The 13,660-nt window shown below is 45.1% G+C and overlaps 1 protein-coding gene across 3 annotated transcripts in view; it reads left to right on the top strand.

Annotated features, from left to right (window-relative positions):
* LTBP4 (latent transforming growth factor beta binding protein 4) overlaps positions 1–13,660 on the top strand; it is a 143,000-nt gene that overhangs the window by 95,654 nt on the left and 33,686 nt on the right. For 2 of the 3 annotated variants that reach the window (XM_073641472.1, XM_073641473.1), the window contains exons 11-15: positions 4,585–4,710; positions 5,139–5,264; positions 5,596–5,724; positions 13,042–13,167; positions 13,496–13,615. In XM_073641472.1, the coding sequence (XP_073497573.1) occupies positions 4,585–4,710; positions 5,139–5,264; positions 5,596–5,724; positions 13,042–13,167; positions 13,496–13,615 (627 nt within the window). The remainder of the gene's footprint in view (positions 1–4,584; positions 4,711–5,138; positions 5,265–5,595; positions 5,725–13,041; positions 13,168–13,495; positions 13,616–13,660) is intronic. The other variant, XM_073641474.1, reaches the window with a different exon arrangement.

Here is a 13,660-nt window from a genome sequence, read left to right as displayed (position 1 = left end):
TTTGCTTTAGGCTTTGTTAAAATCTGCATTATGATTCCCATCAGCAATGGCACAATGGACACCAATGGACCCTAGAGTCCCTCAGGTTAAAAAGATTGTCCAGGACTGAGATATTGATGGACTATCCTTAGGATTGGTCATCTATATCAGATCGGTTAGGGACCTGGCACTCCTACTGATCACCTGATTGTAGGTCCCATGAAAGCCGAAAGTATCTCAGGTCCATACACTGGTGTCTCAGGTCCATACACTGTTTACTTCTGGCCACCATGGGACCTGCAAACAGCTGGTCGTGGACATGCCAAGTGTTGGACCGCTATCAATCTAAAACTGATGACCTATCCTAAGAATAGGCCACCTAAGTCCTTGATAACCAATTTGAGCCACCATGTTTCTTATTTTAACGAAAAAAATAGAGCTACTATTCTCTCAGTCAAAAACGATGGAATCTTCTTTGGAGACACAGATGTAAACTAAGCCTTAGGAGAAGTCATGAGGAGCAGGTGCAATAATATCAACAATTGTGTGGTGAGCCAGCCAATGCCCAAACCCCCAAAAAAACTTGGACAGCCTGTCTTCATAACTTCTAGCACACCTGCTCATTTGGCTGTTCTATCTGCATCGAGGAGTTATGTGGATCCCGGATTATGTGTCCATCATTAGATAACCTATCTCTGTGAAAAGCCAATTACACACAAATCTGAAAGGTTCATTTTGGGTGGAATTAGCTGAGATAAACTCGAATACCAAGATGAAGAACATTTGTTTTTTTTTTATGTTTCTTAATTCCACCAGCAATTAAGGTTTTAGCTTTCACATGGAATTAGCCTTTAATGCGCGATGACGCTTAGGAAGTTTTGGCAATGGAGTCATTGGCATTGGTTTCTGTTGAACAATCTAAGCTCCATTACATGGCTTATTAACAAGATGACTTTGTATTTGGAACGAATATGTCCAGAAATTCCAGGAAATGCATTCTCATAGTTTCTTCTTTCCAATTAACGGCTATAAAAATGCAAAACATTAATCAAGTGAAGAAGAAAAAAAAAGAAGAAACAAACTGTAGTTGGCGGCGATTCGCACAAGAATGTTATGCCACATCTGTAGCCTGGAAGTCTGATGTTCATGACGATGACGCCTTTTCTCTTAAAGTTTCTCAATCCTTTCCTCAAGTGTTGGGTTTATAAGGAGATCATAAAGCTAAAACAATCATCACGGTTATTCTTTATATGTACAAGATGGTTCTACTTCCTCTATGGGTTTCTGTAAAAAAAAGATGCATTTAGCAGCTCTGACTTGTATAGACCAAGTTCTCAAAATTAGAGAGTCAGATGTGCCCCTTTCTTCCAGTTCATTATTACGTGGATCAGTGATGCCACAGACTGTTGGAAGATATGTTGAAAGTCGTAGTTGTGCAGAATCTGGAGAGACAAATATTGGAACCTAGTGAAGTATACCATACAAAAGCTTCTTAATATAGGACCAACTAGAGCAAAGGGAGAGATCAGATCTTGGAAACAGAAAGACCTTCATACTTGTCAAAGATCGAAAGTCTTCAGGAAGAAAATTGTGTCATAAACTGTACATAATATGGACAAAAGTACTGGGACACCTAGAATTACACTACAGGAGCTTTTATGATATGCCGTTCTAAATCCATAGGAATTAATATGGAGTTGTTTTCCGCTTTGCAGATACAACAGCTCTCACTCTTCTCTAAAAGCTTTTTACAAGATTTTGGAAGCATCTGTGCAAATTTTTGCCCCTTCATCCAGAAAAGCATCTGTGAGGTCAGACACTGATGTAGGGGAGAGACCAGGCACACAATCTCAGTTCTAATTCATCCCAAAAGTGTTCGATGAGATTAGGATCTGGGCTCATGTTCTTCCACGCTAACGTCCCCCAACGATGGACCGTGTTTTGTGCACTGGGCAATCATGCTGGAACGAAAAAGGGTTTTCCCCAAACTCTTCCCACAAAGCTGGAAGCTACAATTCTCCAAAATGTCTTGTGCTGAAGCATTAAGATTTCTGTTTACTAGAACTAAAGGGCCGAGGCTGAATCTTGATAACAAGCCAAACGTTATAGCGGGCACAATACAGTCAGGAGGGTAATGTTCTCCTGGCATTCACCAGACTCAGTGTGATCCATTACTGCACAGAACATGCTTCCTCCAGAGTCCAGTGGTGGCGGCATTACACTACTCCATCCAACGCTCAGCATTGTGCTTGGTGATGTACGTCTGCATGCAGCTGCTCAGCCATGAAGCTCCCGGCGGGGGCGCAGTGTTTGTGCTGTTACTACCAGAGGAGGTCTGGACTCTACAGTTATGGGGTCACCCGAGCATTGGTGACTTTTCTGCCCTCTGCTCCTCAACACTCGGTGACCCCGCTCTGTAACTTTATGCAGTCTCCACTTCAGGGATGAGTTGTTGTGGTTCCTAAATAGTTACATTTTTCAACAATATGTATAGAATAATTAAGAGGGAAGAAATGTCATGAACAGTTACCCCGGTGGCTCCTATTACAGGACCACGCTGGTATCAGTGAGCTCTGCACCACCGGCCGTTCTGTCACATATAAGTAAAGGCAGACGGCATGGCGGGGGGCGGTGGTTATACACCTGTGGTATTGGGACTGAAGAAAAATAAAAAAACAGAATTCAAAGATTACTTTTGTCCATGAATTGTAAATTTAGGCCCCAAAATTACACTTTTTATATGAACCGTACCAAAAGATATGGACAGATAGGGCAAGCAATCAAAGGATGACCATGTAGTAGAATAGGTAACTCTTCAGGGAGTACGGGAGGTCTCCCCCTTATTGTTTATATTCTCCCAGACACCAGTAGCGTATACATCACGGGTCTAAAGTGGATTCAGCTCAAAATCACTTTATCTTCTGATATGTCAGGGGATCACATTAGTGGGGTACAGAGTTTTATTTGACCTCCACACTCTAGACGAACAATTGAGATGAATAATTTATTAAAGGGCCTGAATTCCTTTGATGGAACATAAATCCCCTACGGTCGAAATTTGTGATAAATTGCTTATTCTCCTTCTAGATCCCAGTGTTGATGGATAATCATTTGATAGGATGCTCTTACTAGTTTCCATTCTTGACACTTAATAAAACATACAAAAAAAGGCATATACGGATACAATATTTCTCAACTTCACGAGAAACAATGGGAAATGCAAATCAAAAGACAGATTAGAAAGTCTGGAGTTACAGGAAGTGTCTGGAAGATATTAGTTCTTAGAGATGGGTTATGAAGCAATTGGTGCTGGTGTGGTATACACAGAAAGACCCTCAGAAACAGACCTTGGATGTGAGATTATGCAGGAAACAAGTCATGTAGGACCATACTGGATATTCGTGGAATTCAGGAAGTGTGTCGTTTATCAAATGAGGTGGATGAGGAGAGGAGAATAGCAATGAAGATGAGAGGGAGCTGGGGGACTTTGCCAAGCAGTGTTTTGATATTTTTCACCCTTGGAAAAAGGTTGTCCCATCAATAAAGAGGGAACCAATGCTCAAAACCACCCTTTACTAGTCAGAGACTGTTCAGCCGAACATATGTGTTCTCAGTAATTATAATGATTTAGTGATGTAAAGGCATGGCCTGTAATACAGATTAAATCAATACCTTTAGTGAAGAAATCCACTTTGCGGTTGTTCCTTAATCCGCACTTGAAGTTTTCAGTTTAATTAGATTTAGATGCACAGGGGCGGAGCTGTATCTCTGTATCTGTAAGCAAGTTACCAGTCTGCCTATACATTTCTGCTATTCCAGTGACTAGCTGCATCTCTGTAAGCAAGTTACCAGTCTACCTATACATTTCTGCTATTCCTGTGAGTAGCTGCATCTCTGTAAGCAAGTTACCAGTCTGCCTATACATTTCTGCTATTCCAGTGAGGAGCTGCATCTTTGTAAGCAAGTTACCAGCCTGACTACCCACAGTCCGGTCCCTGTGCATCTAATGCTAATTACCCAAAAACTTCAAATGCGGATTAAAGAACAACCGTAAAGCAAATTTAAAGTTGACATGTGTTGCCCATGTTTTCATAATGTTTGTTTGCACTATTTAATAGTGATATAATAACCATAATAATACATCAATGGGGGGGTCCAAATCCCAGGAACAGGGCTCTGCACAGCCCAATCTTGAATGGCATTGAGGTACGCACCGTCAGTTTCTGCTCCATTCATTTTCTTAGGGACTGACGAAAGAGTACAGCGCTGGGCTATAAACAACTAATGCAGGCGCAGCAGAGCATGCACACCTCCGCTCCATTCAAGACTAGGCTCTGTAGAGCCACGATCTTGGGATTGCTGTGGGTCCAAGCAGTCAGCGATCAATAAGTTGCACCCTATCTTATAGGTTTTAGGAATTCCCCTTTAAATAATCATTCACTGATCTGGAATTACTGTACGTCATATTATATCATATATAAATGATGCTGGATGGGTGTAATCGGGGGTGACTGTTACAGCTATTCTCATTTTTTCATTTTTTCCCTGCAATGGGGAAAATTACATTCTTTATTTAGTCAAATGATTCTATTTTTTGTCCTACAGATATGGATGAATGTCGACAGAGACCAAGTCCATGCACTAATGGGCGATGTGAAAATACGGTGGGCAGTTATCGCTGCGCCTGCTCAGCTGGTTTCAGAACGAACCCACAAGGCACTGAGTGTACAGGTCAGATACAACCTCCAATCTGAGTATACAGAACCAAACTGCATGGTCTGCTGGCAGATAATCTTTACATATACAGAATCGGGCCCATTTATGTTCTACTTATTTCTGAAAAAGCAAGGGATAGCTTGCTGATCACTGGGATCCCCAGTGATCGTGAGAACGGGGATCTGGAACATCGAGAATGGAAAATGCTCAACCTAAACTCCACTCATTGTCTATGGGACTGCCGATAAAAGTGGAGCACTGTACTTGGCTATTACCGGCAGTCCCATAGACAATGAATGGAGAGGAGGTCGAGCATGATCACTTCTTCTCCACTGAAGACGAGGTGCTGAATAGAAGATAACTTTGTTGTTTTTTTTAATAACCCCAATGTAATTCTCCCTTTAAGTTGCTGATATTTCTTAACTTGCGATTGCCCTTTACAGATATTGATGAATGCAACAGTGGACAACAACTGTGCTCCAATGGGCGATGCGAAAATACTCCCGGCAGTTACCGATGTGTCTGTCCATCAGGGTTTAGCCTTAATGCACAGGGCAACACGTGTGTAGGTAATGTATGGCTAATTTAATGAGATATGTTGGGCCAGAACAAGATGACAGCTTGGTGCTCAGGCCACAAATCAATGGCAGCAGCTTACCTGCAAGATCACAATCAATTTAAAAATGGCGCCCATCGCATGTCACTGTGTCGTTTTAGTCCACTGAAACTGACACGAATGTATTGAAAATATTGCATTACTTATTATTTACTGATCCTAAGTGACAGCGTGAATTATTCTCCAGAGCTGTATTCACAATTCTGTTGGTTGTAGGTGGGACTAGAGATGCATTAGATGATGATGTGTGATAAAAACAGTATGGCACCTCTTTTGTTTCCCAGACATTGATGAGTGTCGCGTAACTCCTAGACGCCTGTGTCTTAATGGTCGATGTGAGAACACCCCTGGAAGTTACCAGTGTGTGTGCCCTGCTGGGTTTACTGCCAACTCTCAAGGCACCGATTGTCAAGGTAAGTAAATGCTGGTTACATCCTCTTCTAAAGTCGTTGCTTTTTTTTAAAGGGAACATTTTGCAATTGAGAAACCAATGGAGAGTGATTTTGGAGCCAATCACTTCTATTTCTTATGGGAAGATTCATAAATAATCTGTTCTGAGTGTGTAATGAGAACATTTCACACCAGGCAGATTACAAAGTAATTATGAGCGGCTGTGCACAAAGCAGTCATCAAAGAAAAAGGTGGCTACTTTGTAGAACCTAGAATATAAGACATATTTTCAGTTGTTTCACACTTTTTTGTTAAGTATATAATTCCACATGTGTTAATTCATAGTTTTGATGCCTTCAGTGTGAATGTACAATTTTCATAGTCATGAAAATACAGAAAAATCTTTAAATGAGAAGGTGTGTCCAAACTTTTGGTCTGTACTGTATATATCGATATTGGGTCCTCAGAATAACTTCTATTAAATGGGTCTATTAAGGGTGCACCCAGTGGGGTGGATTCTCTAAGCTGTACAAACTGGAGTTGATGATGCAGTGAGCTGAACTTGCAGGACGGCATGCGGATCAGTGAGGACCAATACAGCAGGGTATGCAGGATGGGATGGCAGATGGGCAAGTAGAGAAGGAAACAATTGATGTAGCTGAGCAACATGTGCAGATAGTATAGAATCAGCAGAGATGTGTAGAGAACTGTTATCTTTATGTAGGAGTTCAGTTATGCACATGAATGCAGAGATGTATAGGAAAACTGGTAACTTGCTTGCAGAGATGCGGTTACTCAATGGAATAGCAGAAATGTATAGGCAGACTGGCAACTTGCTTACAGAGATGCAGCTACTCACTGGAATAGCAAAAATGTATAGGCAGACTGGTAACTTGCTTACAGAGATGCAGCTACTAATTGGAATAACAGAAATGTATAGGCAAACTGATAACTTGCTGGCAGAGATGCGGTTACTCACAGCAATAACAAAGTAGCAAATGTGGACAGCATCAGGAGAGTAGAGTCAAGCTGGTTAATGTAACATGACAAAGTAGAGATGAAAGTGCAATAGCACCAGGAATTGGTGGACTGAGTTTGGAATTAGTAGACAGTTGGTGAGTTGCTGACAGGAGTAGCTGGTAAGATAATTAGACACCTGGCTAGAACAAAAGTAAGATGAGGCTACCTTCAGGGAATGTCCTGAATACTTAGGTGGTGGGCGGCCGTCTGAGCAAGTATTAATAGACCTAGGATGATGACATCAGTGGTGCTTGCTGGGTCAACACAGTAACTTGATACGGACTACCACAGAGGAAGCCGGCTATAGATTAAAAAAGCAGGATCCGGTCCTGGAGCCGGGACAGGTGAGTAACAGGATCTAAAGAGCTTGTCTAACATTACAGGTTGTGTTAGTATAATAATGAAAGCTAACTTAGAACAGAAATGAGTGTGATAGCTATTGCTCGTTTTGCATGCCACTGTATACATTTAAAAAATATAATTACTGTAGCAAATATCAGACCTAGTACAGAACGTGCTTTATCTTCTAATACAAGTCATCACCAAACTAGCTTCTTCTGTACTATAAGTAATGTATGCTCTTATAAATTAAAGTGCTTGAATGAGATAAAAAATGGTCATGATTTCTTTCCTCCAAAACAGCGCCATCCTTGTCTACAGATTGTATCTGGCATTGCAGCTCAGCCACATCGATGTGAATAACAGTAAGCTGTAATACCAGACACATTACCTTTCTCTGATTTCAAACAACTTCTGTAGGACCCTGTGCAATCTATGTCATAGTCTTAAAAGGACCCTAAGATGAGCATGCAGTAAACTCAGCTGGTCTCTGTACTTTTTGCTTATAGAAAACTGGTACTCATTTTATAGACAATCTGAAAATCGCATTATTGAAAAAAATATGTTGTCTTACCCCCAAAAATCCCTCTAAAGTGTCACAGGCCACAGTGTCTTCCTTCTGTGTAACTTTCTATCCACTGCCTGTTGTCAAGTCTAACCCATCTCTAGCAGCAGAGATGCCGAGACAGATTAAAGGGTGTGGGAAGGGTCTCTGTCTCTTTGCACCACTTCTCCTGTCTCTCAAACTACATAAAGGCATAAGAAAGAGGAGGATTTTCAGTTCATGGCAGGCAAGCCAGATGTAACACCTATTGCCGGTGCCTCCGCATGGTTCCCCTTCTCCCTCCATGCGGTGACGCCAACATACTCACCACCCCGGCAGCGTCCTCATGCTCCTCTCCCTCCTTCCCCTGTGCACGCCGCACAGGCTTCCAGCAGTGCGCCTAGTGCGCATGCTCCCGTTTTTAAAGGGGCAGCGCGCGCACCTGCAAAGATGCCCACAGCCAATAGCTGGGAGACATCTTGTATAAAAGACACCCTCCCCAATAGGGAGATGCCTGAGCCACCCCTATAGTTACTCAGTGGTAGTGTGTGCGCAACTGTATGTTGCCAGGTCCCCTGTCCTTAGTTTATCATATTTATTTCCTTATCCTGTGTCGTCCCTGTAGTCTTGTGTAGTGTGTATGTAAGGGACCTAAGGTGGCTGTGATGGCGAGGGAATGTTGTACTCCTTCACCCCGGCTCCCAAACAAAGGCAAGGGTCCTAATCTTTCCATGAGGTGCTTGTGCTGCACATCACTTACTTTCTGGTTGTAGTTCTGCTCCATCCTCGATCCGTTTCCTTCAGAGACCGCCAATTGAATATTAAAGGACTTCCACTCCATGTTTATATAAAAACACAACTTTACTTTTATCTTCAGCATAGCAGAACAGGACAGTCACATTGGCAGAGTTACAGTTCTTTACATAGCACGGGTTCTTATTTACCGTCCGTTTGTCCTGAGCTATCCCTTTTCTTAGCTGGCCGCTTTGGCCCTTAAGATAGCTGAGGCACTGCAGCCTTGTGAGTCCCGCACAGCCTTCTCGGGACTAATCCCCGTCTGTATAGGCCTTCGCTTCTTGGAGGACTTAAAGGAAGCCACACAGCTACCTCTTCTAGACCGTAGGTCCCGGGCGTAATGGGAAAGTCATGGTCCGATTTAGAGGTTGACGATTCTCTGCTGCTGGACCAACCGTGCTGCTGCTCCTTTCCCTGGTCCTGTAACCACTGCCTTCTCACAGTCACTTCCCCCAGTTTCCACTGTCCTGCTCCTCCCACTCTGAGCAACTCCTAATTCTTTAACTATTTCCTACCTTAACTCTATCTTATCTTAAAGTGCCCACCTCTGCACTGCCCAGATCCTATCTAAACCTAATTGACCCTGCAACTAACAGGTCCGACAACTGTGACATACATGTTCATATACATATAATAAGCAGAGTACAATACATTGTGCATAAGGAGGGAAGAGGCGCATGACCATTCTGGTCACCCCCTTACATTCCTCCCTCCTAGAACATGGCCGTCCCAGCCATGACAACACCTGTAAACTAGCATTAATAGACATTTAAAACAGCTAATATCACTATTTATTCTAAAATACACAACAGATTAATATGCCTCAAACAGTTCTTCTCTGTGGTCAGCCGTGACCTCGGTCCCACTTGGTTGGGACCCCGGAACATAGAGTCAAAGTTCTTTTTTTTCTCTCATGGGTAGGAATGACCCCGGTCCCCTTGCTCCTGGGACCCACAAAAAAATGTCTATCGCAGGCCCGTTGGCCAACAAATCCTGCTCCGGGCTTACCAAACACAGGTAGTCCTTATTAAAAACACAATGGCCCACTGGCCGGCCAACTTACATCAGCTCTAACAGTCCTGGCGCATGACCCGGCATGATCCTCGGGTCGTCCTGACAGTTTCCCCCTCCCTCCTTTTAGCTGGGTACGACCCCTGTTAAAATGCATGTGCTGCTCATTAGTCCCTGTAAAGAAAGTTCAGGGTGAAAACATAGGCAGTTCGTGGGTAAGAAGAGGACAGTCCATGGAGCAGCTGCACACAGTCCAGTGACAAGGGGTATTTAACCCTATCAGGGTTCAGTCTCATAATCCAGCAGGGGCATGGGCAAACATGTGAAAAGAAACTTGGAGGGGGGAAAACACACAACACAAAGTTATCTTCCGGATGTCCGGCCAGAACCAATTCCTCTTGGTGCCATTAGGGCTCCTTGCCCTTTAAGAGATGAGGAACAGTCTCTTCTTGTAAGATTCATAGTGCAACTAGCACAACATTGGTCGCGATCCACACACGGCCAGTTTAATCTGCAGCTTCTGCATAGTGGTTGTAATTCACCACCCTGTTGTCCTTGAATATCAGGACAGTTTGTCCCACCGATCCTGTAAAAGAAGAGGACTCTCCACTTCCCCTCCTGGTCCGTTCCCGTGTGGCTGAATTAGGTGTTGGGCCCGACAGATCCTCAGAGGCACTTGACATGGGGGCGGCAGCTGCTGCTCCTGCTGATTCCCGCTGCTCCGGGGCCGTGGACAGGGACTGCAGCAGTTGGGATACAGACTCGGCTGTTTGTAGACATCTTACTGGGGCTCTGGTAGAGATCCAGGGAAACATCAGGGCTTCCACTAAGTAGCCCCACCGGCCCCGGACTGGCCCGGGACGCCGTCAGCTGCTGTACTACGGCTGTGGTTTCCGGCCGCACAGGGCGGTTTGTGGTCTGCTGCTGCTCCACATCAGGCAGGATGGTGACGGCCACTGCATATGGGCCTCGGGGCCCATACTCTTTGATATAGAACACCCTGCTGCCCTAGCAAGGGGCCACAGCCGCGGACAGATCCAGCATTCACGTAGATCTTCTCGCCGGTCCCTGACTCCTGAATGAAGCCGTAGCCACAGGAGCAATTGTAATGTCTCACTAGGCCATATGTGATGCGGCCGGCCATAGCTCCTCCTCCCAGGCTCCATAATTCATCCTGTACTCGGCGCTCCCTGCACCGATCCCACTCTTTGCAGCCAAGGCCTCCACGATACGACATGATCTCAGGCTGTTGCTGCTTCATCATCTCCTTCAGCAATGGCGCCGCACTGCTTGACACAAGGGATCCTCCCTCCAGGCTCCACCCGTCCGTGGGTGGAGCCGCCTCCGGAAATTCCTCGCACGCTGACTCTATCTCTGGAATCTTCATTGGTGGGCGGGGTTTCTTCCTTCTTCGCCGCGCCCACCACAGACGGGCACTTGTCACAAGGGGCCGCAGTCTTAGCCCAGCTTGGCGTCCATGCTTCATCGTTTTTTGGCGACGTTTTGCGCCCAGGACGCCCACGATGGGCGGAGCTATTGCCAGCCTCCGTGCCATCATACTCCATCTTGACTTTCACTATCATCTTCATGACAATCTTCCCCGCACCCGTTCCACGATGCATGACTCGACCCTGCTCGCAGCGCCACTTTTGTAAGGGACCTAAGGTGGCTGTGATGGCGAGGGAATGTTGTACTCCTTCACCCCGGTTCCCAAACAAAGACAAGGGTCCTAATCTTTCCATGAGGTGCTTGTGCTGCACATCACTTACTTTCTGGTTGTAGTTCTGCTCCATCCTCGATCCGTTTCCTTCAGGGACCGCCACTTGATTATTAAAGGACTTCCACTCCATGTTTGTATAAAAACACAACTTTACTTTTATCTTCAGCATAGCAGAACAGGACAGTCACATTGGCAGAGTTACAGTTCTTTACATAGCACGAGTTCTTATTTACCGTCCGTTTGTCCTGAGCTATCCCTTTTCTTAGCTGGCCGCTTTGGCCCTTACGATAGCTGAGGCACTGCAGCCTTGTGAGTCCCGCACAGCCTTCTCGGGACTAATCCCCGTCCGTATAGTCCTTCGCTTCTTGGAGGACTTAAAGGAAGCCACACAGCTACCTCTTCTAGACCGTAGGTCCCGGGCGTATTGATAAAGTCAGGGTCCGATTTACAGGCCAACAATTCTCTGCTGCTGGACCAACCGTGCTGCTGCTCTTTTCCCTGGTCCTGTAACCACTGCCTTCTCACAGTCTCTTCCCCCAGTCTCCACTGTCCTGCTCCTCCCACTCTGCGCAACTCCTAATTCTTTAACTATTTCCTACCTTAACTTTATCTTATCTTAAAGTGCCCACCTCTGCACTGCCCAGATCCTATCTAAACCTAATTGACCCTGCAACTAACAGGTCCGACAACTGTGACATACATGTTCATATACGTATAATAAGCAGAGTACAATACATTGTGCATAAGGAGGGAAGAGGCGCATGACGATTCCGGTCATCCCCTTACATGTATGTTACCCTGAAGCCGTTCCGGCGGAACCTGAACCCGGAAGCCGCGTCGCCGGTACCTGATCCGTTTCCCGAGACCTGTGTGTCTAAACAAGAACTTATCCCCGAAGTCCACATTTCCCAGACTGTCTGTCAGTCTCCGAATCTTGTCCGTCAGTGACTCCAGTCCTGTGTCACCGCCCAGTGAACCTGACCCCTGGGGTCGGCAGCTGCAGTACTGGGGACTACCTAGGAGTAGTACCAGGCGGCTACCTTCACCTAAAGCTTGACTCCACCATCAGGAGCTCTAATGAACACCAGGTAGCCACTAAGCTACACCCCTCCTAGGCAAGTCCAGCCCCTTGGTACAGTGGGTCCACGAACCATGTGCGCCACCTGCGGCCGTGAAACCAGGAGCAATGCATGCTGGAAAGTACATACTATAGTGCTGAAAAGAAAGCAATAGCAAGTTCCAGCTCCAATAGTGCTGGCAGAATGTTGATAAAAGAGATCCACCCACTGAAAATGAGTGGATGGCAGAGAATGAGAATCAGAACAGTTCCTAGACATATTAAACTGTATTGCAACCGTGATGCACTGTATATCTTCAATATTTTTCACAAGTCCATAGACTGTGCAGTTTAGACACATAACAGTGAGTAAACCTACAACTAAGTCCCCGGAGAGACTGAATTGAAAAATAGTCTACATTACAGTAATGACAGGTATCCGCTGCTATATTTTATTAGCCGTGTATATTGTGCATTATGCTTGAATTTCACTCCTGGAACATGCAGTCATACGGGCACTTGACCAAATAGCTCAACCAGAGACGGCTTGTCCTGTGCTTGGTGAAGGACGTACGCCTATTATAGCGATGCTCTATCCCAGGCGGCTGTGTTGCTGGTGCCTGCCTGGTGGGGAGCTAGGGTATATCTTCACACAGCGGATTTGGAGCAGAAGTTTCTGCGCCTCTCCTGCTTTTGAATGGGAGCTTGCAGAAATCCATGTGCATGCTGCAGAATTTCAACCTTGCAGAAATGTCAGACTTTCTGGCTACGACATGAGAATTGTATAGTTCACTCACAGATACAGAACCCAGCATCTGCACTTTTCATGACCAGTTTCATGTCTCCACATACAGATATAGATGAATGCCGCCAGACACCACGTCCCTGTGGATCTGGAAGATGCCTGAACACTCCTGGTAGTTTCCGCTGTTCTTGTCCAGCTGGCTACAGACTGACCCCACAAGGCAGTGACTGCATTGGTAAGATGCTTCCGCTACTTTACTTAGGGCTATTATCAGTGCACTCTTATATGAACCATTGGTATATTTTATGTCGCTGGGATTCTTACACCTAAGAGTACATTCGCACTTGTACATTTTTCACTGCTGATTTTGCACATTTTTGCAAATTTTCTGCAGCAAAAATGTTGCAATTTTTGCTGCAGATCTGTCATGGATTTTCTCCTATCCATTGCTAAGGATGGAATTGATAGTGAAAATCCAAAGCATAAATTACATTCTGATAAGATGCCTGAGAAGATCATGTATTAAATATTCATCAGTGTAATATTCAGTTTCCTCTCTACAGATATTAACGAGTGTGAGAATCCAGGAGCCTGTGCCGGTCAGGAGTGCGTCAACACCCCGGGGTCCTTCCAGTGCAAGCAATGCCACGCTGGATACAGACTCCAGAACCGGCGCTGTGTGGGTGGGTGTCATAGCAGTCGTCACATATTAGGAAGGATAGAGAAAC

The sequence above is a fragment of the Phyllobates terribilis genome, unplaced genomic scaffold (genome assembly GCF_046119375.1).
Source record: "Phyllobates terribilis strain yellow unplaced genomic scaffold, ASM4611937v1 Scaffold_7__3_contigs__length_470593459, whole genome shotgun sequence".
Classification (NCBI taxonomy): domain Eukaryota; kingdom Metazoa; phylum Chordata; class Amphibia; order Anura; family Dendrobatidae; genus Phyllobates; species Phyllobates terribilis.
The sequence above is the reverse complement of the archived record's forward strand: the minus strand, read 5'-3'. Positions and strand labels throughout refer to the sequence as shown.